Source organism: Diceros bicornis, chromosome 13, assembly GCF_020826845.1.
Source record: "Diceros bicornis minor isolate mBicDic1 chromosome 13, mDicBic1.mat.cur, whole genome shotgun sequence".
Taxonomy (NCBI): Eukaryota; Metazoa; Chordata; class Mammalia; order Perissodactyla; family Rhinocerotidae; genus Diceros; species Diceros bicornis.
In genome coordinates this window covers 54,350,512-54,372,612 of record NC_080752.1, presented here as the reverse complement: position 1 = coordinate 54,372,612, position 22,101 = coordinate 54,350,512, and the positions used below count along the sequence as shown (strand labels likewise).

Below are 22,101 nucleotides of genomic sequence, written 5' to 3'. Positions count from 1 at the left end.
ATTCCTTTGGGCTCTCCTCATGCTGGCAAGCACCCCCCACCCCGCTGGCCCGTGCAACCCCTCCTTCTGTCCTCCGTTCCTCCAAGGGGGAGAGGACGTAAGGGGGGTGGAGGAGGCCTTGACACTCAGCCAAGGGCCTGGAAGTCTAGATCTCTGTGCCCAGCACATCATTCCAATGGCGTTCTGGGGGAAGGGAGTGACCTCCCTGTCACAAGTATGCAAGCAAGACTAAGCTTGCACTCAGCAGGACTTATGGAGGAGGGGTCTGGGGGCTTGCACTAGAGGCCTTGAAAGGTCCCTTTCCAGCTCTGATTCTGTGATGACTGAAGGAGCTTCCAGCCTGGTTTGTGGGGTTCTGTAACTTTCCAGCCAGCCAGAGGCCCTGGGCTCCTCTTCAATGTAAGAGGGTACTGTTCTCCCACAGGGTGGCCCTGGGTTCCAGCTATTTGGGCAGGGCCCAGAGAATGGCTCACGTCAGCCTCTCTGGAGCCTAAAAGCTCAAAGAAAATGGAAAGAAACCTGGCACTCGGTGGACATCGAAAGAGCTCCTTCCCTCCCCAGGCTCCTTAGAAGACGCAAGGTCCTGTCTGAGGCCTGAACTCTTCCAGTTCTCCAGCCACTTGATGTGGTGGCTTCCATATTTACCACCCTTATTTTTTTTTTTTTTTTTGGTGAGGAAGATTAGCCCTGAGCTAACATCTGTTGCCAATCCTCCTGTTTTTTGCTGAGGAAGATTGGCCCTGGGCTAACATCCGTGCCCATCTTCCTCTATTTTATATGTGGGACGCTGCCACAGCATGGCCTGACAAGTGGTGCATCCGTCCACACCCAGGATCTGAACCTGTGAACCCCAGGCCACCGAAGCAGAGCGCCCGAACTTAACCACTACAGTACCGGGCTGGCCCCTACCGCCCCTATCTTATGGATGTGGAAGGAGGTAGAATGACTTGCCCAGGGTCACAGAGCTGCTATGGATGGAGCAAGGACTGGAACCCAGCTTTCTCTGACTTCAGAGATGGCATTCTTTCTCCGGGACAAGCGATCAGGATAGGGTCTAGGGCAGCGGTTCTCCACTGGGGGTGATTGCCAGGAGACATTTGGCAATATCTAGAAACACTTTTTGGTTGTCACACTGGGGGTGCTCCTGGCACCTCGTGAGCAGAGACCAGGGATGCTGGTAAACATCCTACAATGCTTGTGACAGCTCCCAACAACAAAGCATTACTCCACCCAAAATGTCAACAGTGTGAGGTCAAGAAGCTCTGATCTAAGGGGTCTGTCGGTGCCTGGGAGAAGGATGGGGTGGGCTTGACTGGGGCTGTCCTATGAGGGAGGGCAAGCTCTGGGCACAGGCTGCACTCTGACTGCCCTGCTGGACCCAACCCCCAACCTCTCTTCCACAAGGAATTTCTTTAAGGACTCATCATCTGCCTGCCAAAGGCCAAGATCACGGGGGGGGGGGGGGGGGGGGCAGCCTACCCCTTCGGGTGCTGCATACAGCCGCTCTCCTCAGGACTATGGAAACAGCCTCATTGCTGGCCTCTCGGCTCTGGCCTTGCCCTTCCTGCCCACCTCACCCAGACAGCCCAAGTAATCTTGCACAGGGGCAGATCTGACCCGGCTTCTCCCTTCAGTGTGTTCCCGTTTCCGACAGCCGTGGTTTCCAAGCTGTTTTCTGAAGTAGGCAAGATCTTAACTGCTCAACATACCAAATCAAATGAGGCCAATATTTCCATAGCACCTCCTGTGAGCTAGGCACAGTTGGATTGGAAGCAGATCCTATTACTATCCACATTTTACATCTGAGGAAACTGAGGCACAGAGGGCTTATGCCCAAGGTCCCCTAGTTAGTGAGTGGTGGCCAGGTTCAGATCCAGAATGCACATTTCTAAGAAACATGCCTCTTGGTAGAGCAGCCAGGAGCTCTGTCACTCAACTTCTACTCATGGGCCCCCCCAACAAGGCTCCAGAGGCACTTTTGGGAAACCCAGGACTCCATGAGCCCGGGCTGCCAGGCAGTGCAGTGCCAACAGGATGAAGCACACACTGGGCTTTTGGGTTCTTCGTGACCCAGCTCTGCCCCCAACCTCAGCTCCTGACCTCCCGCTCTCAGATCCGGCCACACTGGGCTGCCCGCTCCTCTGCCATGGCTGTGCTCTCACCTCTCACCTTGGGGCACACTGCTTCCTTGGCCTGGAATGCCCTCACTCACGCTCACTCCTCTTTGGGCCTCTGGTGAAGTGCCTGACCCAGGCTCCATGGCGCCTCTGCTTCCTCCTTTTGTTCCACTCATCACACCGAATAGCAGTCACTCTTTGCAGCTCTCCAGGCACCATGTTTTATTCATCACCATGTCCCTAGTGCGGGGCCTGGCACAGGGCAGGTACCAAGGAATGTGGGGGTGACGCAGCTAAAAGAGCTGGGCTCTGGAGTTGGCGAAGGAGGTGCCAATGCCACCTCCTTCAGGCATCTGCTGGGTCCTTAGGTGGGCAGTGCGGCACTAGGAAGCTAAACCCACGGCCTGGCTAAAGTCAGAGTGGGAAGGACCCTCAGAGAGCCTCTAGTTCAATCTGCCCATTTCACAGATGGGAAACTCAGGTCCAGAGAAGGGAAGCAATTTGGCCAAGGTCACATAAGGGGTCAGCGGCAGAGCCAGAGCTTATCCCAAGGCTCCTATAAGTGTCCCTCCTGGCAGACTGGGCACCAGGCTCACGCCCCCAGACCTGGCAGAGGCATCCCCAGGAAGGCGAGGGGCTCGTCGGGGCCCCAAGGCAGACGGCAGGCGGCAGGCACATGCACCTTTTCCTTGGCCCCTCCTGTCCCCCTCTCCAGCCCCCAAAATGGTCGGGCGAGGAGGAGTGGGGACAGGAGGAGCAGGCGAGGGGGTACCTCGGTCTCCAGCTGGCGTGAATCCGAAAGAAACTCCGTTTATTACTAAACATCTGGCTGGAAAGTTGAGAACAAGACACAAATAGAGGTTAGTGGGAAGGAGGCAGATGGGTAGGGCGTGGGGAGCTGCCAGGATGGGGCTGGCCTCCTGTGGCTGGTGGGAGAGAAGGACCCCCACCCAAATCATCCTCCAGCCCACATCCCCAGAATGTGGAGCTTCTCAAGCTTTGCATAAGGATCTCCTGGGAAGCATGTTAAACATGCTGAATTCTGTGCCTCTTCTCCAGCGAGTCTCATGCTGTGGGCTCGGGGAGAGGTCCAGGCATCTGCATTTTGAACAAACACCCCAGGGGATGCTGATGCAGGAGGTCAGTGGACCACGCTTTGAGAAACACTGCTTAGCGCCTCATCGCAAAACCCCAAAGAGAGGAGATGCTGGCCCTGACTATGCCATCCCCCAGGAAGTCCCGCTCCTTGTAGTCCTGGGAAGGTGCTCAGCCTGGGTCCAGCCACAAACACTCAGGATGTGGCCAGGTGTCTGTGTGTGGGGGGGGTCCTATCTGGGGCCCCCACCCCAGAGGGCCCAGGCAGCCAAGAATAAGGATATGGCCATTTGGCCTGAGCCTGGTGACTGATCTAGAAGTCACAGCTCAGCCCCCTGGGGTCTCTGGGAAGAAGGGACACTCCACCACCATCAGCATGAGCCCCAGCCATAGAGACACTCCAGGGCAGACAGACACAAGGCTGAGAGTTAGTGATGGCCATGCCCTCAGCAGTAATCTGTTCCTAGGCCTTGGTGGGCCCAGAGACCCAGAGCAGCTGTGGGAGATGGCACAGGGGCTGGGCTCCAGGTAATCTCCATTCCCAGAGCCTTCCTATTCAGGGAAGAGAAGAGCAGAACTGGAAGCTACAGGGAGCCCCAGCTGAGGCCCTGGGCAGGGTTGCTCAAATGCCAGAACTTTTGAGCTTCTGCCTGGAAGCCATGGTTGGAGGGGGATGGGGGTAACAATGAGGGGCCTTCAGGCAGCGGCAGAGAATCAGAGTGAGGCCCACCATGGACTCTCTTCCAGGGAGCTCCCAGCCTGGCCTGGTCAGTCATGCTTCCCCTCCCTCCAGCCCCAGACCTAGAGGGGCTCTCCCTCTCCAGCCACTTCCCATTCAGCCCTGGCCAGAAATGACCTTCCTGAGAAGAGGGAAGGAATGCTGTTCCCAGAATCCTCTACACTAAAACCCCCTCCTCCTGGTTCCCCAGGCCTATTTAGCCCAGAGGCCCTGATCAGCCTAAGTATCACCAATTTTCTGCCCAGGACCTAGAGGCTCAGAGTGACTTGATGCCTTTCTCAAGGACATACAGTTTCAGGTGGCAGAGGTAAGCTTTCACTGCACCTCCTCCTTCTGCTCACTGAGTGGCTCACCTCCTCTCCCCGCCCTTGTTCTGGACCCAGGACAGCATCATACCTGAGGCTCAAGGCCCAAATGTCCACCTGGCTGATTCAGGGATGATGTGTGGAGACGAGACAGAACAAAGAGACGGGTAAGGGACAGGGGAGGATTGAGGGGGCACTGAATCCTTGACCTCAAAGCTACACCTCTATAGGCACAGCCACTTTCCCATGTGTGAGTTAGTGGGCTTCTCTTACCCCAATACACCTGAAATTCCACTATTTATGAACATTTATGTGGAGGTAAGCATTGTTCTTTATTTGTTCTTCTTTCAAGATGCAAAAGCTCCAGGAGAAACAGGTCAAGGGGAAAGAGACTGTTGGGAGTAGCAAAATATCCCTCAGTAAGGAAGAAAGGCATTGTGGGAGAACCCCGGGAGCACCCTCTAGGATTAGCAAAGCCGTGGACAGGGCTGCACAAGACAAGAGCATTAGTCATTGGATGAGTTTACGCAGGTCCTACAGCGGTTCTTAGTCACAGAGCTCTCTTTCCAGCTGGCATCTGGGTCCTGAGAGGCGAGTTCAGTGTCAAGCCCCTTTTAGAGGAACATGCTGGGGCAGGGGGTTCCCTGCCCTCACACCCCAGAATGGTGCCCACGATTACCTGAGCCGTAAGCACCTGTGGCCAGCGGCCTCCTCCTCTCTCCAGCTTCCCGGGAGGGATGGGGGTGCAGGGATGGAAGAGTGAGGGGGACGTGGAAACAGAGAAAGAAAGAGGACAAGGGAATGAATGGAGGAGATGATGGCAAAGGATGGGGTGGACATCTCCCCCACTCGCCCAGGTGACAAAAAGGTGAGTCCAGCCTGGCCTCTCCAGAGAGGCTCTCAGTCTGTACCTGTCAGGCCATCCGAAGACAACTGCCCAGCCTCATGACAAGGCCTGGGAGTCCCCAGAACAGGCCCAGACACCCACGTAGCAGCTGAGAGAGAATGAGACAGAGAACGGAAGAGGAGAAGGAGAAGCAAGAGGAGGTGGCGGCCCTGGGGGCCCCTACCTTTCCCCAGGGCAGAAGGAGGCGCTGCCCGGCCGGTGGCAGGTGGCAACGGGCGGGTAACGGGAGGGCGCTCCGTCAGGTACTGGCGCCCGCCGCACCTCCAGGGGCCGTAGGCCCCCATTGCGGGCCCGTTGCACGTGCTCAAACAAGAGGGCCAGCTCTCTGCAGGAGAGGGCGCCATCAGCAGCAGGCAGGGACCTGGCACCACCCCCTCAATCAGTGGGCACTGAGCTCGGATCCTGCCAGGCCCTGAGTCTCTAGAGGTGCTCAGCAAACACCCCAGGCCAGAATAGGCAGGGGTAGGGGTGGGAGAGACTAGCTTTCCTCTCTTGCTTTCTGATCCCAGGATTTCCTGGGAAATCCTCAGGGATGCCGGCTGGGCACAACTCAAGGGCACCTCCACAAGGTGGAAAGTAGGAGCTCCAATCCAGCTTCCTCTGCTAATCAAGCTGAGTACCTGGGCATAGCGCTGTGCCCACGTGGAGGTGAGCAGCAGCCCTGAAGTCCTCAGATCTGACTCTGGATTTTAGGGGGAAACAGATGCTGAGGAAGCGGACTTGATAGGGTGGCTAGCCCAGCTTCCTTCCCCTGCAGCACTGGGTTCTTGGAGACTAGATTTGGGGCTCAGCTTCTTCGAAACTCTCCAGGCCATTTCCTGTTTCCAGAACCCACGGAGGATATCTCTCCTCTGCCTTCTCATTGTTCAGATGAGGAAACAGAGGTCCAGGGAGCAGGAGGCCCAGCGGACCCAGAATCTCCAAACCAGGCTCTGTCCCTCTTAGAGGACCCAAGACCACCCGCCCCTAAGTTTTCCCTCCCCCTCACACACATCATAATTCTCACAAACCAGCCCCCGCCCCACTCCCCATGGCCTGGCCTTGAGTCCTTAGGGCTACCCCTGGAAGGGCAGCTGCTTCTGATCTAACCACCTTCTCTGTCTGTGAGGAGGGAGCTTTTCTCTGCCAGGGGCAGAGATGGGGGGGAACAGTGTGCTTCTAGGAGCCCTCCTTCCCAGCCCCTCTTCTCCTGCTCCTCCCCTGGGAAGCCCCTGGGGCTGGGAGGGGGCAGGCAGGGGGGCAGCCAGGTGTAGGGGTGAGTGGGATCACGCAACAGCTGCTCTTGGAGAACTAATGAGGCAAAAAAAGGCTCCCGCAGACGCGCTGAGCACAGCAGCCTGGCCCAGCCGCGCGCACTTGACGCCCGCCTGCCGGCAGGACTGAGCCATCCTCCATGGTCTTCATTCCTGCCCGAGGGCCTGGCCAGGCCCCTGGCCACACAATCCTTGGTGATGCTATTAATAATCCCCTGCGTGGAGCCATCCCCAGTGCGGTCTTACCCTGGCCTGGGCCAGTGGGGCGAACCCACTTCTGGGCCCTAAGGCTGCTGCCTGGCACAGTAAAAGTAGGTGCATATTCACGCACAGGGGTGCTGTGTGGGTCCTCGCACCCAACTCGGCACAGCCGTTCTGGTCCATCCCACACTTTCTCTACCCAGCTGCAACATGCCAGGCTGGCAAGGGCTAACACTGCCCCCAACTCAGACAGGGGAGATGAGCTGGCTGTGCCACTGCCCTGAGTGGCATCAACTATGGGTGAGCACGTGACTGCCAGCACTCCAGGACCTGGCCCAGCCAGTGGGGCAGGGCTCCACCCCATGCCCTGTGTCCAGTGTGTACCACCTTCCCTGGGCAGAGCAGAGTGGGAGAGAGGACACTCAGGCTCTGGGTTACATAGGATCTGCAGAGCCAGCCTCACATGCTCCCTTTCCCATCCTCCAGGGCTGAATCTCAGCCACTTGTCCTCAAGGGGCATTACTGTCAGCCCCCGCCTCCCCCCAACCCCACAGCAGGGCCTACCTGAAGGATGGGAGGATACTGTCGTAGTAGTACCAGGTGGCCGTCAGGTAGGCCCGGCTCGTGTCAGTGGAGTACAGGCGCCACGCAGCCTGGTGGTATGGGGGAAGGGAGGCATCAGCGAGGCCTCTCAGCCCCCCACCAGCCCTCTGTCCCCGAATGGACCCAGGCCTTGGGCCAGCTGAAGGGTACCAAGAACCAGAGGACAGCTCCAATTCCTTAGCCACCAGCAGGGCCAGCCAAAGAAATGGAGGCCTAGAGAGAGATGGCTTTCCCAGGGTGACGAGCAGATCCGCATCGGAGCCAGGGGTCTTAGAGTGCGGGAGTTAAGAGCTGGGATTCTGTCATCAGGCAGACGTGGGTTTCCAGTCCCAGCTTTGCCTTTTACTCGTGTGGACAAATTAAGTGAAACTGTAGAGCCTCAGTTTCCTCATCTGTAAAATGGACATAATCCTACTTACCTAACAGGGTGTTGTGAGGATTAAATGGGCGAATATCTATCGAATGCCAAGGGCAGTGCCTGGCACATAGTAGGCACTTATGCCAAGTGCCCCTGTTAAACACCCCTGTTATCTCCCTTACCACGGCTGAGAAATATCTATTCACTGTGCATTTGACTAATGTCTTTCTCTCCTCCTAGACTGTAAGCTGTGTCTTGGTCACCGCCGTATCCTCTGGCACATGGTAAGTGTTCTGCAAATGTATGGGGAATGAATACTGACTGAGTGAATTATTATTACTAATAATAACCCCACCCCATCTTTCCTAGCTGCCTGTCACTGCCCATGGAGTTGAGGAGGAGAAGAGAAGAATATCATCTACCAACCCCTCAGCATCCATGGATTTGCAGGGTTTCCTCTGCAGCAAGAGGGATGAGGGTCAGACAAGAGGAAGGACTGTCCCTCCCCCTCCAGGTAAGGAGAAGAGCCAGGGAGGGACTGTGAGTGGGGTGATCAGCAAGGGCAGGGAGGCAGGGAAGCTTCTAAGCAAGACAGAGTAGAACTGAGCCCTGGATGCCCTCCTTCTTTGGCTGCCTCTTGTCTTTAAGGGACTGCCCAGCGCTGACCTCACCGGCCAGGCACCCTCCCAGGACAGGCATATTTTTACTTCCTGCTTGCCTAGGCCGCTGGCTTGGGCTGGAGAGCAGCTGCCAGAGCTGTCTCATTAATTATGGGCACCACAATACCAGCTGTCTCTCGGCATGGACAGTGCCAGCCGCCTGCCCCTACGATGCCCCTCGGAAGGCCAGCTCCCAGGGGACAGTGGCCATTGTGCCCCAGGGGATGCTGAGAAGGAAAGGCTGGGCTAGTGGCTGGAGATAGCAGGGATGGGGAGGGGGGCTCCACCCTGCAGAGGAGAGATAACGGGGGGTGAGTCGGACTTGGACTGGGGGGCTGTGCCAGTATTCCCTGAACTACCTCCTGGAGGGGTTTCTCTTGCACACACCCCGACTGGAGAGATGCCAAGGCTGAGTCACAGAGTCACAAAAAATCAGAGCCCTCGCCTCAGGCCATGCCCAGTGAGAGGGCCTCAGCACGGCAGGGGAAACGGAGACCACACACTCCTGGTTTTCCCCATCCCTCTGGCTGCTCCTTCTCTGTCTCATTGGCCAGCTCAACTCTGCCCACCCAGCCATGAAATGTGGAGGTTCCTGAAGGCCCAGTTCTGGACCGTCTTCCCTTCTCCTTCTTTCTTCTCCCCACTGGGCAAGTTCATCCGTGCCCAGGGTTCCATTACCATCTAATGCAATGGCCCCGAACCTTCTCTGCCCAGCACAGTCCCCTCCTCTCAGCTGCAGACCTGCACATCCAGCCGCCTCCTCAACATCACCCCTTGGGGTCTCAGACTCCACATGCTCCAGCCAAACTCACATTCTTCATGCCCCAGATCTGGTCTCCCTCCAGGAAGCAGGGCCATCGACCACCTAGTTGGGCAAGCCAGAAACCTGGAAATGACCCTACCACCTCTCTCTCCCTCACTCACCTCCTCAATATGCAGAATCTGCCCATTTCTTTTCATCTCATCTGTTGCTACATTACTCCAAGTCATCCAGCACCCCGCCTCTCCCAGACTGTTGCCAGAGCCTCTTATCTGGTCTCCCCCACACACCTGGGTCACCCTCCAACCCATTCACCACTTTTCAAAACACAAATCTGATCATGTCACCCATTCCCCCTGCTTCATACCTGTCAGCGGTTCCTCACTGCTCTTAAGGAAATGTTAAACTCCTCTCTGTGGCCCCCAGGTCTGGGCCTCACCCACCTATCTACTTTACACTCCTCCTTGAGCTTTCTGTTCCAGCCTTGCTGGCCTCCTTCCAGTTCATCAAACACACCATGCTCCTTTCCACCACAGGGCCTTTGCACATGCTATTCCCTTACCTTGCAAGCTCCCCCCTCACCTCTTCACCTAGTTAACTCCACCCATCCTCCAGCTCTCAGCTCAAGTGTCACCTTCCCAGAGTAGTCATCCCTGAGTCCCCCTTCAAGGTCAGGTCAGGCCAGGTCTCCTGTTAAATGCTCTTCAGAGAACCATTTCTTTCTTTCAAGGCGTGTATCTCAGTTTATAGTTATGACATTCATTTGTGTGAGTGTTTGTGGAATGAATAAAGGTGTTGGGAGTGTAGCAGGCTTACTGATGACTGAACAGCTGATGGGCAGCAGGACTGGGTCTCCACCAGGGGCCTAGGGTCTCTTGTCTGGGTTCCACTCCGCTTCAGGCCATGTAGTCGGGCATTGGGGCAGCTCTGTCTAGCCCTAAACTGGGCCTTTGGTACAAGGGACTAAGTTTCTGACATTCTCAGTCAGCATCCCAGCGCCGTCCCTGACTTGGCATGTGACCCCAGGCATGTGACACCTCTCCTCTCTGAGCTTCAAAGTGGAGTCACAGTTGTGAAGCGGGGACACATGGGTCAGCACACAGAGTTGACACACCAGTTCAGCTCAGGGGCTTCCTGGGCGCCTTGTACCTGGATGAGGTTGGCCGCTGGCATCCTCCGCTTCTCGAAGTGCTTCTGCCGGTGCTGCTCCTGCACCTTCAGGGCAAAGCCGGAGCCAAGGATGCCCTAGGGGGACAGGCCTCGTTGGGGCAATGTGGTGATGGTGGGACCCCCATCCCTGCCCATCTGAGGTGCCCTCCAGCCCCCCCCAAATGCAGGACAGGAGCTTAGAAAGCTCTGTCCCCAGGCCCCCTCTCCCCCAGGCCGGGAGGTCCTAAGCGGAGGGGGACTCACAGCAGGCAAGGCAAAGAAGGAGATGCCTAGTAAGGCGAAGCCAGCAGCCAAGACCCTCCCCAGCCATGTGTGGGGAGTCTTGTCACCATAGCCGATGGTCGTCAGTGTAATCTGGGGACACAAACCAGTTACCCGCAGGGCTGGTCACAGAGGCTACCCACAGGAGCTCGCTGGGGGCACAGGCAGGTGGGACCCTGGTCACGAGGGAAGGGGCCCTGTGGTTGCCCACAGGAGCCAGTCAGGGACATGGATGGATTCCCCCTCCCCCTGGGCCGGTCAGGAGGAAGGAGTACAGGCCACAAGGGCTTGAGGTGGGCAATAGATGAGGACACAAGCAGATCCATGGGGCAGGGTGGGGGGTGTCACAGGGGGTCCCAGCCCTAGCCGAGAAGACAGGGACAGGCCCACTCAACCCTGAGTGGGGGTCAGAACGGTCAGGCCGGGGACAGTCCCAGGGAGAAGGGTGGCCCTGCACCGACCCTCACGCACCGTCCCCCACCAGAGCGAGTCTGCGTAGGAGGAGAAGTCGGAGTTGGCGTCCTTCTCGGCCAGATAGACCAGGAAGGAGGCGAAGATGAGCACCAGGAACCCGATGTACCAGGCGGTGATCAGCTCCTGCGGGGCAGCAACGGGTGAGACCACGGGGAGGATGGAGGCGGAGGGGCGTGAGGAAGTGGGGACGCTGTGCCCACCCGGGAGACACGAGGAGTTGAGGGGCTCCCAGAACGACCTGTGAGGCGTGTTCTGGAAGGGGATAAAAGTACCCCAGCTCTCGGAGTTCCCTGGCGGCGGCTCGGCCCGCCTGTCAGTCTCAGCAGCTCCCTTCAAGACGATCCTGCCCGCCTTCCGGAAACGGCCAGACCCTCCTACAAGCGCAGGGCTCGCCCCGGCCCCGCCCTTGACCCTCCAGGCTCCACGCTCAGGCCTCCGCCCCAGCCCACCTTTCCCCGCGCCCCCAGCGCCACCTCCAGGCCTCGATCCGGCCCTCCATCTAATCCCCCAGCCCCACCCTCACTCTGCTGTGAGCATGGATACCCGAACCCGGTAGCCTCCAAGTGAGACCCTCAAGTTTACTCCTGAGAGCCTGTCCTGATTCCTAGGACTCGCCCCGGCCCGGCTTTGGTCCCCCCCCACCCCGCCCTGCCCCTTAAGCCCCGCCTCCTGCCCTGGTCCTGAGCAACCACCGCCCCCCCCAGGTCCCGCCCCTGGCCAGCCCCAGAGATAGCCCCCTCCGGCCGTGCCCCTGCTGAGTCCCTAGTCATCCCCCACCCCCGAGCTCCGCTCGGGCCCTGCCCTCCTGCTCCGGCCCACGCGCCCCCACCCGGCCGCACCTTGCTGTGCGCGTAGACCACCGAGCCGAGCAGCTTCCAGGTGCCGCCGCGCCGGTCCATGCGCACCATGCGCAGGATCTGCAGGAAGCGCATGCTGCGCAAGGCAGACGTGGCAAAGATGTTGCCCTGCGTGCCCGCGGCGATGACGGCCACTGAGGCCACGAACACGATGAAGTCTGCAGGGGCGGGGAGTGGCGAGGTCACGGCCAGCGCCGGGGAGCCAACCCACCCCCGTCAGGACCTGAGGTCGGGGGTTCCTGGGACCGCGGGGGGGCATCAGGAGGGTCCGCTGAGTGTGTCAGCAGCCAAGGTCTGGGTCAGGGGTAGGTAGCCCGTGTCAACCCTGGGGCTTGGGGTCAAGGGTCAGGCGCAGGCAGGGTAGGCCTTCTTACCGATGACACAGAAGGGTTTTCTGGCAAAGCGAAGGCGGCCCTGCCATCCTCGGTAGCGGCAGCAGCATCCAGCAGACCAGACCCGGATGATGTACTCCAGGCCAAACACCACTATCATCACGAACTCCTGTGGGGCAGGGGCCTGAGTTCTGGTCCCCACTCTCCAGGACCAGGGCCCAGGTCACACAGCACCGACCCAGCCTGGAGTCCCTGGGTTAGCAGTGCTAGGATTTCCTCAGACCACCTCTCCTGGAGGTTCTTACACTTGGACAGCCCTGAGGAGGATTCCAGAAGGCAGGTGGCCCCTTCCATGTCTTCCGAAGAGACTGAAAGCTCAAGTCTGTCCTCCCCTTTCTGTCCCCATGAGCTGTCTGGGTTTTTCTCCTCACCAGCCCTCCCCTTTCCAGCCATCCCAGACTCTCTAAGCCTGACTGAGTGACATCAAGGGTGGCTGTCTGTCAGCTGTCCCCCACGAGGTGCTTCTGTTTAAGGGGAAAAAAACAACCCATCACGCTACGGGTGGAGTTAGCAGGTTTTGTCCTGAGAAGGAGTGGGGCCTACTCACCTCTTTTCTGGGCCCATCATAAGCCCTGGCATAGAGGCAGGAGGTCCCCCAATACCTGCTATAGAGCAGGGGCTGAAGCCCAGAGACGCGCAGCCACTAGCTCAGGAACACAGCACAGCAAGCCACTCTCAGCCATGGTATGAGAAGCCTCTCTCCACCTTCACCCTGACCCCAGAGATGCTGCCCCACACGGCCTCCCTCAGCCGGGGACTCCGGCACTCACCAAGATGAGGAGACACTCGTTGGCAAGTTCCTGGTGCTCCTGAATAGTGGACAGCACGGACAGCACCAGGCAGCTGAAGACCAGCAAAAATCTGCAACAGTGGCATGAAGGAGAGGGTTAGACTGCTGGATGGACAGGACAGCCAAGGAGCCTTTGGCAGGGGGCTGCAGAGTCGGAGGAGGAAGGAAGCATTATTTGGGAAGAAGTATCTGGAAAGCAGAATCAGAATCAGAGTTGCCTGGAGTTGTGGCTCTGTGCTGGACACCAAAGAGAGATGCCCCCGAGCTTTGGGCTGCTGAGTTCACAGACACCTTACAACCCTCTTAATTGCCCTGATGCAGGCTACAGCTCAGAGAGGTGGTCACTCAGCTGTGAGTGGCAGGTCTGTCTGGGCTGGCAGTGGGAACAGACTGGCTCAGGTTCCTGCAGTCAGGAAACGCTCAGCCACTCATAAGTGGTAGCCTTAGCCCCTGGCTAAGTTTTAATGTTGTCTTGAGAGAAGTGCCACAGAGGTCAGGCAGGGGGGCCAGGGAAGGTCAGCAGCTGAAGGAGGGACACCCCTTCTCTACAGACTCCAAGGTGGCAGGAGTGTGGCTTCATCTGCAGAATGGGGGTAATTGCCTCGGCCTTTGTGGGCTCTTATGGAATTAAATAATGACACAGCTATGGAAGGAAAGGGGATCGGGGGGGGGGGACAGGGAGGGAGGGAAGGATGCAGAGGGGGAGAGGGTATGGGGAGGGGAATCAGGCAGTGTGAAGCCATACCATCAAGGCCTGGAACTCCCCTGAGGACAGTGGGAAGCTACTGAGTGGCCCAGCCCAGATGTTTAGAAATGGAAGGAACTTTAGAACCTAACTCATCCAACACTTCCCTAACCCCCAACTGCACACATGAGGAAACTGAGGCCCAGAGAGGGAAAGGCATTGGCCCAAGGTCACCCAGTCTGTCCAGGACAGAGGTGAGATTAGAGCCAGGGTTCCTAACTTCCCAGTGGATGGGAAGAAGGGAAAGGGAATGAGGAGAGAAGCTGGTGGCTTCGGGAGTGTGTGAACACGTGAGGGAGGACAGCTGAGAGGGCACAGGCTGCAGATGCAGCAAAAGGGAAGGAGGCTGGACTCCCAGAAGCACTCCTCTTTGGGACAGGGGTGTGCTGGACATGCACGTGTCCTGGAGGAGACTCCCCAGGGAATGGGCTTCTCTGGAAATGCCTCCCTGGTACACTGACCACTGCCTTCCACAAATGTTCTCAGTCCCCCACCTGAGACTGCTGACACTGCATTCTGCCTCCAACACCTCACCGTCTGCCGAGACTCTGCTCACCCTCCCCTCGCACAAACGCTCCCAGTTCCGGGGGGCCTGCTGGGATGCCCCCCACTCCCCTGTTCCCCCTTCAGAGCTCCCCCTCCCAATGCTTGCCTCCCAGTATCTGTCCCAAGTCACTTTCTATATGGCTTTTTTTGTGTTCATGTTGGCAGGGGCATGGGCTCGGAGTCAGAGACCTGGGTTCGAATCCTGATCCTGCTGTGTTTATGTGGCCCTGGGAAAGTCATCTACCTTCTCTGAGCCAGTGTCCTCATCTGTAAAGTGGGGGCTGACAGGAGGGAAGACATGGAAAGGGCTTGGCTCCACCCTGGCCCGCTTACACCTCCTTGGACAGGGGTTCCGGGCCTTCCTGGAGGGCAGGTTTAGGGCCGCGTCCCAGCACATGCCCCTGGTGGAGGAGGCAGGTGGTGGATGTGGGTACAGAGTTTTGAATGAATGAGTGAGGAGGCGGCTGCCTTGGCCAGTTCCAACAAAAGCTGAGTCAGCGAAGACATAAGGCACAGGGAGAGGAGGGGGAGAGCACCAGCTCCTCGTGTTCAATAATTAACCACAGAAAACGCAGCGGCCACATCCACGGGAGAGGGACTGCGCTGACACACGGCTCAGGGGCAGAAGTGTCCTCCCTGAGGTCATCTCGTCCAGCCCCCTCCTCTGGGAAGGGCTGTAGGCCAATCTTGGTTTGCTCTACTTCCGAATATGTCCATGGACAGAACGTGGCTCACCATCCTCACTAAGCCGCCACCATCTCGCCCCTGACTGGTCTCCCTGCTGTAACCCCCTCTCTTCAAAGCGGCTGGGGGATATTCCTACCACGCAAAGCCAGGAACCATCGCTCTCCTCAGAACTCCTCACTGACTTCCGGTGACACTTAGAGAGGGAAAGTCAAACTCCTCAGCGTGTCTGGCAGTGCCCTGCGAGATCTGGTCCCCCACCCGCACCCCTTGAACTTGATGATCTCCCCTCTCGCCCCTCCATCACCGTGCTCCAGCCATTCTGACCTCCTTGTCATCCCTGGAACACACCAAACGCATTCCCACCACCAGGCTTGCACTTGCTTTGCTGTTTCCTCTGCCTATTTATTGCTCCCTTGCACATGCAGGTCTCCGTGCAAACATCAATTCCTTGGAAAGGCCTTCCCCAACCACCCCCTATCCAAAATAATGGCCCATCCCCACTCTCTCTCCCCTTATCTTGCTTTATTTATTTATTTTTTCATGGCGTCTTTGAAATGCTGAGGAAATGAATAGCAGAGATTCACATTAAACAAATATCAAGACACCATGTCACCAAAGCCCCCAGTTTGTACCCACTGAGGAGGCTCCCAGAGCACTAAGCACATCCCTCCGTGACCTGCCAGGCTCCCCAGTATCCTCCTGAGAACGGAGGAGAAGGCAAGTCTCTGACCTTGACTGGCTCCATTTGGTAGACGCTATTTAAAAAGCCCCTGAACTTCCCCTCTCCCTGTGTCCTACCCTGGCTAGGAGTTTCCTCACCTAGATGCTCAGTACAGGTGAACAGATACACTCCCTCTGATGGAGAACATCTCGTGTTCCAGGCACCCTAATAATTATCCCCATCTTCCACATGAGGACATGGGGCCCAGGGGGAGACACACTTGTCAAGATCACACAGTGAATCGGCGGCAGAGCTGGGGCTAGAACCCCAGCTCCGGTTGACCCCCCAGCTGCCTTGGCCTTCCTGAGGGGTCCTCACACGGAGACCCACTCTTGGGACAGCAGGAGATCAATGTCTGGAGCTTAGAGATGGAGGAGACAGGGCGAAGGAGCCCTGAGCTGGGGCCTGGTTGTGTCTGCCAGAACCAGAGTGTGACTTCGTCCACGCAACAAGTAAGGACTGTCTGAGGATCATCTCTGGCCCTGTCTGGGGCCTCGGTTTCTCCAGCTATACAAGTATAGGTGGTACACAGGAGCTGGCTGGCTTGCACCTCTATTATCGCCCCTGCAGAGGGGCCAGACTGGCAGCTACTTTCTGGAGCATCTTTGCTCATCAGGTCTGCCCATGTTCTCCCTTGCCCAGCCCAAGGGGCAGAGGGGGTGCTGCCTGGCTGGCTTATCATGAGACTTATCACAACCCTCCCAACCCCCAACCATTCTGTGCTATCCCACTCATTCAGGAGGGCAGTAAGGAATAGGTGAACGGTTTGCTTAGAACCGTGGTTCTCAAACTATAGCGGGCATCAGAAGCACCTGGAGGGCTTGTTAAAATACTGATTTCTGGGCCCCACTTCTAGGTTGTCTGATTCAGTAAGTATGAAGTCGAGTCTGAGTATTTGCATTTCTACAAAGTCCTCTCGTGACACTAATGCTGCTCCTCTAGGGACCACACTGTGAGAATCACTGGCTTAGCTAATGCGAATGGTTGTGGCTGACTCAATTATTAGCCAAGTCAAGGCTTTTTAAACAAGTACAGGGGCTGGCCCAGTGGCATAGTGGTTAAGTTCGCGCACTCCGCTCTGACTGCCCGGGTTCACAGGTTTGGATCCTGGGGGCAGACCTACGCACCACTCATCAAGCCATGCTGTGGCAGGCATCCCACATAAAGCAGAGGAAGATGGACATGGATGTTAGTCCCAGGCCAATCTGCCTCAGCAAAAAAGAGGAGGATTGGCAACAGGTGTTAGCTCAGGGCTAATCTTCCTCACCAAAAAAAAAAACCCAAAACACACCAAGTGCAATCATTGCCTTCTGCCCCCCACCCCGCTGCCCCCACAGCCTTCCCCAAATCACTGCCCAGAAGCAGCCACAGGGCAGGGGAAGCGAGGAAAGCCCTGCTGGGGAGGTGGATCTCGTACCAACATCAGCTTCACCTCTCATTCGTTGTGTGACCCCATAACTGCTCTGGTGGCCAAGGGCTTCCTATTGGCCAGGCACTGTGCCCAGCCCTCTACATGCATATGGCATCCTTAACCACTTCTCGCAACAACCTCACGAGAGCAGGACCACAGTCACCCAAGGCTGACCAGTGAGGAAATGGAGCCTCAGAAAGGTATACTGTGACGGCTGCCCAACTTTGTGAACATACTAAAAACCACTCAATTGTATGCTTTAAACGGAGGGAATTTATGGTATGTGAATTGTATCTCAACAAAGCTGTTATTTAAAAGAAAAAAAAAAGGGGCCGGCACAGTGGCATAGTGGTTAAGTTCACGCACTCTGCTTTGGCGGCCCGGGGTTTGCGGGTTCGGATCCCAGGTGTGGACCTACACACCACTCATCAAGCCATGCTGTGGCAGCGACCCACATACAAAATAGAGGAAGACTGGCACAGATGTTAGCTCAGGGCCAGTCTTCCTCACCAAAAAAAAAAAAAAAAAAGTAGAAAGAAAAGTATACTAGGTTGTCCAAAGCTATAAGGCCAGGACCTGAACCCAAGTCCACCTGGACCACTGAGCCGTACTACCTCTCTGGGCCTCAGTTTCCCTGTCTGCAACATGAGGTGGGGGACGTCAGTCTTATGACTCTGCAACAGTAGGGCAGAAGGGACAGAGTTAGCCGTGAGCTCAGTTCCAGATTCTCTGGGGATGTCCCTGGAAAGACAGATGCTGGGAGGATGGAGAGATGGGGATACGGGGTGGGGCGGGGGGTGCGTGTTGTATAGCACAAAAGAGGTTATTGCCTAACCTCTCTCTGGTTATTGCCACATTCACTTAAGAAATGTTAATTTCCATCTACACTCAGCCAGGTTTATTATAAGGCCAGAAATGAATAACCCAGACCCCCAAGAAATTAACAAGTATAACACAGCAGTGACAAGATGGAAGAAGTGATGACAGTGTGCCCAGAGGATTGGGGGGGCCCCAAGATGGCTTTAGCAGAGCCAAAGTGGAGGGATCAGTGAAGACTTGTTGGAGGAGGAGACGAAGACAGGGGTGGGGGCGCCCCAAGCAGAGGAAGCAAGATGTGCAAGCAACAGAGATGTGGGAGCCTGCAGGCAGCCCAGGGCGCCCAGCAGTTCTGGATGGCGTGAGCCTAAAGTGAAGGGGCAGCGGAGAAATCAGGGGCCACAGCGGCACCCTCAGGCATTATGAACGTTATCCTAAAGGCAATGCGGAGCATTGAAGAGTATTAAGAGAAGGAATGACACGGTCTGATTTGTATTTCAGGACCACCACTCCAGGGCAGCGTGGAGCATGGACTAGAGGAGGAGAGACTGACCAGGAAAGCAGTAGAAAGCTCCACAATCATTCCGATGAGAGATGCTGGTGGCAGCACTAAAGAGAAGTGGATGGCCTGGAGAAAGTTTTAGGAAGTCGGTGATTAATTGGACATGGGGACAATGAGGGAGAATCACTCTTATATTTCTGGTTTGGGCACTAGATGGATGAAGGTGCCATGAGTGAACTGAGATGGGAGACCCCAAAGGAGGAGTAGGTGTGGGGGTGATGAGTTCCATTTGGGACATGTTGGGAGGGCTGTGGACACTGGGCACACAGTGGGTATGAAGACAGACTTGAGCCGGAAATACGGATTTGGCGGACATTGGGGTAGAGGTGGTGACTGAGGTCATGGGAGTGGCTAAGCAGTCCAGAGAGCATGTGGCTAATTCAGAGGAGGACCCGATGGATCCCCAGAGGCACAGAGGGAGGAGAGACCTTCCACCCAGACGAGGAAGGATCAGCCAGAGAGATGGGAGGGAACCCAGAAGAGAGAGGCGGCAGAGATGCCAAGCGAAGGAAGTGTTTCAGGAAGGAGGGAGTGGACGACAGTGTCAAATGCTGCCAAGAGGTCAAGCGAGATAAGGCCTGAAAAATGTCCACTGGATTTGGTGACAAGTTGGTCACTGGGCACTTTGATAAGGGCAGCCTCAGAGGGAGGGGAGGAACAGAGCAGCCCCAGATCTGGTGAGAAGGGCGGAGGGGCGGAGAGGAAGTGGAGACAGTGAGTATAGGTTTAAGTATTTAAAGAAGTTTGACTGTAGAGCAGAGGCCGAGACCAGTAGCTGGAGAAGGCTACAGAGCACAGGGAATGGTTTGTTTGGGTTTTTTTAAGATGAGAGAGCCAGAGTGGACGGAGCCAGGAGAGAGAGAGAAGTTGAAGCTGCAGGAGAGAGAGAGGGAGTGATCAAAGGAATGAAGTCCCCAGGGCAGCTGGGAGGCTGGGATCCAAAGCAGGGGGGCTGGTGCTGAGCAGGAAGGACCCTGCCAGCTGCCATGGTGACATGCGGGAAGGGAGAGAGACCAAGTGGGAGGGGACCTTGGGGGACAGGGGAGGCCAGAGAGCTCCCACTGGGGGCTTCGACTTCCTCTGTGAAGAGGAAGCTAGTCGGCTTCTCAGAGGTGGGGAGCAGGGGGAAAGAGCCAGTGTGGAGGATGGCAGAGGGAACTGACCAGGCCCTGGGAGGGGTCCCAGGGGAACACAGGACCACGACCCTCAACAGTGAGGATGGGAGGAAAGATTCAGATCATCATAGGTGCTTCACACGTGCATTCTTGATTTTGTTTGTTTGTTTTTAATGCTTGATGGTCCTGAAGGAGGAAGCAGCTTGTGTGGGATGAGGGGCCGCCCCCACTCCCCCCGCCCCAGCAGGCCAAAGTCAACGCAGATCCAGGCCTTGCCCCTTCCCTCCTCCTAGGCCTTCTTCCCTCCTTCTCTCTTTCCAGTGTCCCTCCTCCCAGACGGAGCCCTGCCAGTGTCTGCCGCCTGCCTGGCCACCAGCTGGCTCCCTCATTTCTGCATCTGGCCTTGGGAGTGTGTGACCCCTTCCTCACCCCCTAGACCAGAACTCCAAAGGCAAGCTTCTGTCTTCCCTCAGCTGGGGGACCCTGGGCCAGTCTGTCCTCATTCAGCCAAGGTTCCTCGAGGGCAGAGGCCATGACCTGCCACCTTCCAGCAGAAAAGGGCTTCTTAAACCCCAAACCAGAGTTGATACTGAAGAAGAGACTTCAGCTAGACCTGAGAGGCACTTCCTGACAGGGGGCTACCGTGTGGCTCCTCTGGGGAGAGGGGGCTCTTACTTTCTCTTTGACGGAGATCAAGGGGAGGGCCAGTCAGCTAGGCCTCAGAGTGAGGCTCTTTCCAAGAATCCTCAGGGGCTGGGACGAGAAGTTTCCCCTGATCCAGCGATTCTAAATATGGCAAAGGGAGCAAAAGCACGTGACCCAGGGCTCCACACCAGGGCTGCTGCTGCCACAGCCGCTGTTTCCCCGGGCCAGAGGCCTGCGCTAGCACTCCGGGCTAGGGCTAGGGCTGAGGTCTCCACGGAGCCTAGGTTTCCCTCTGCACAACATGAAGGTGGGGGACAAGCCAACGATGGCTAAAGTCCCTTCAGCCTTATGACTCTCCACAGCAGGGTGGAATGGAGAGGGCTGGCCCTCAGCTCAGTTCCAGATTCTTTGAGGATGTCTCTGGAGGAACAGCAGTTGTCAGAACATAGTGCAAACTATGAAAAAAATGCCCCCTCATGGAGGACCAATTAGAAAAGGCATTCCCTTTAGCTTGAAGAATTATAAAAAGCTGACCCCTCTAGATGGCCCGGTTGGAAACAGGTGGCCCTTGCTCTGGGCTGACCCACCCCAAGCACAGGCTGGAGTTCATTTCCATCCTTTACACTGCACAGGATGCACAAGGATGGGTGGCAGCCCTGGGGATGGCCCTGACAGCCACTGCAGCCCTGGAAGGGCGCCAATCCTATGTGGTACTGCATGACTCCATGCCCCTCTCCTGGCAACCACTGATTCATCTAGAGCTGGACACTGACCCAAGAAAGGTCCCACCATAGGTTGGGCTGAACCGATCACACTGTCTTTCTCAGGGATGGAACCAAGAACCAGAGAGGAAAGTTGGCAGAGAGAAGTGGAGATGAGACTGCGGCTCCAGAATCTCCTCTCCCTTTCTCTACTCCACGAAGCCCAGATGTGCTCCCTGCCATGAGGCCTCTATGAAATTCCCCTTCCTTGCAGTAGGTGTCCTCCACTTCCACATGCCAATTTTTCTTGAGCTAGTGTGAAGAGTCTCAGTCCCACCAGAATACGGAAGGCAGCATCTTCTGGACAAGGTGTATTAATGAGTCACAGCCTCGTCCTCTGCCCCCTGAACCAGCTCCAAACCCTCCCACTTGTTCTCACTGCTTCCCTCTGCCATGCCAGCCGGACCACCTGGTGCACCAGGTAAGCAGGCTGAGCAACATGTCAACAGGAGCCAAGGGTCAGAACTAGGAGGGTGCAGGGGCCATCCATCTGCTCAGGGCCGCCAGGCAGCGCTGATTCCTCAAATGAACGGAGTGTGGGCTCCCAAGCAGGAGGCCAGCGAAGTGAAAGCACACTAAGGGGTGGAACACAGGCAGTCGGAGTCTGGAAACTTGAACAAGACGGCCAAGGGAAACCTTTCCCTGGTTCCACCTGAGCAGCTAGCTCCATGTGGATTTGGGTGACTCAGTTTTACATGCTGGGCCTGGCATAAGATTTCATTTGGACAAAGAGTTTTGCTGGTTTTTTAAAAAGGGTGAAATCCACCAACTTGAGGGCTCAGGCCCAAGTCCCTCAGCACGGTTGCAAGGAAGGCCCTTACCCACCCCACCGCCTCACTCTCCACCACTCAGTGCCCAGCCTGGCACTTGATACTCCCTTGTCATAGCTCTGTTCCCCCATAACAGCAAGCAGGGATTTTTTTTCCCTCTCCACCTTTGTTCTTGCTGTGTCTGCCCCTCCTCCAGCCTAGCTGGGTTAGGTGGGAGCCTCCATCCTATGCTCCTTTAATCCCCCATCCCCATCTCTATGCTCACCTCCATCATGGCCTGCCTACTCCTACAGACCAAGGGCTGGCTGAGTCCTGTCCTTTTCACGTTGAATGCCCTTTGCCCAACTCAGAACAGGTGCTGAGGAAAAACATCCTGAGAGA

At 56.7% G+C, this 22,101-nt stretch overlaps 1 protein-coding gene across 1 annotated transcript in view; it reads right to left on the bottom strand.

Moving 5' to 3' along the window:
- The window catches only part of KCNQ4 (potassium voltage-gated channel subfamily Q member 4), a 52,896-nt gene that overhangs the window by 9,633 nt on the left and 21,162 nt on the right, over positions 1-22,101 (bottom strand). Inside the window, exons 2-9 of the mRNA XM_058553825.1 lie at positions 12,922-13,012; positions 12,134-12,260; positions 11,742-11,917; positions 10,900-11,025; positions 10,411-10,521; positions 10,147-10,242; positions 7,182-7,270; positions 5,327-5,488 (exon numbers count right to left, since the gene is read on the bottom strand). Of these exons, the coding sequence (XP_058409808.1) occupies positions 5,327-5,488; positions 7,182-7,270; positions 10,147-10,242; positions 10,411-10,521; positions 10,900-11,025; positions 11,742-11,917; positions 12,134-12,260; positions 12,922-13,012 (978 nt within the window). The remainder of the gene's footprint in view (positions 1-5,326; positions 5,489-7,181; positions 7,271-10,146; positions 10,243-10,410; positions 10,522-10,899; positions 11,026-11,741; positions 11,918-12,133; positions 12,261-12,921; positions 13,013-22,101) is intronic.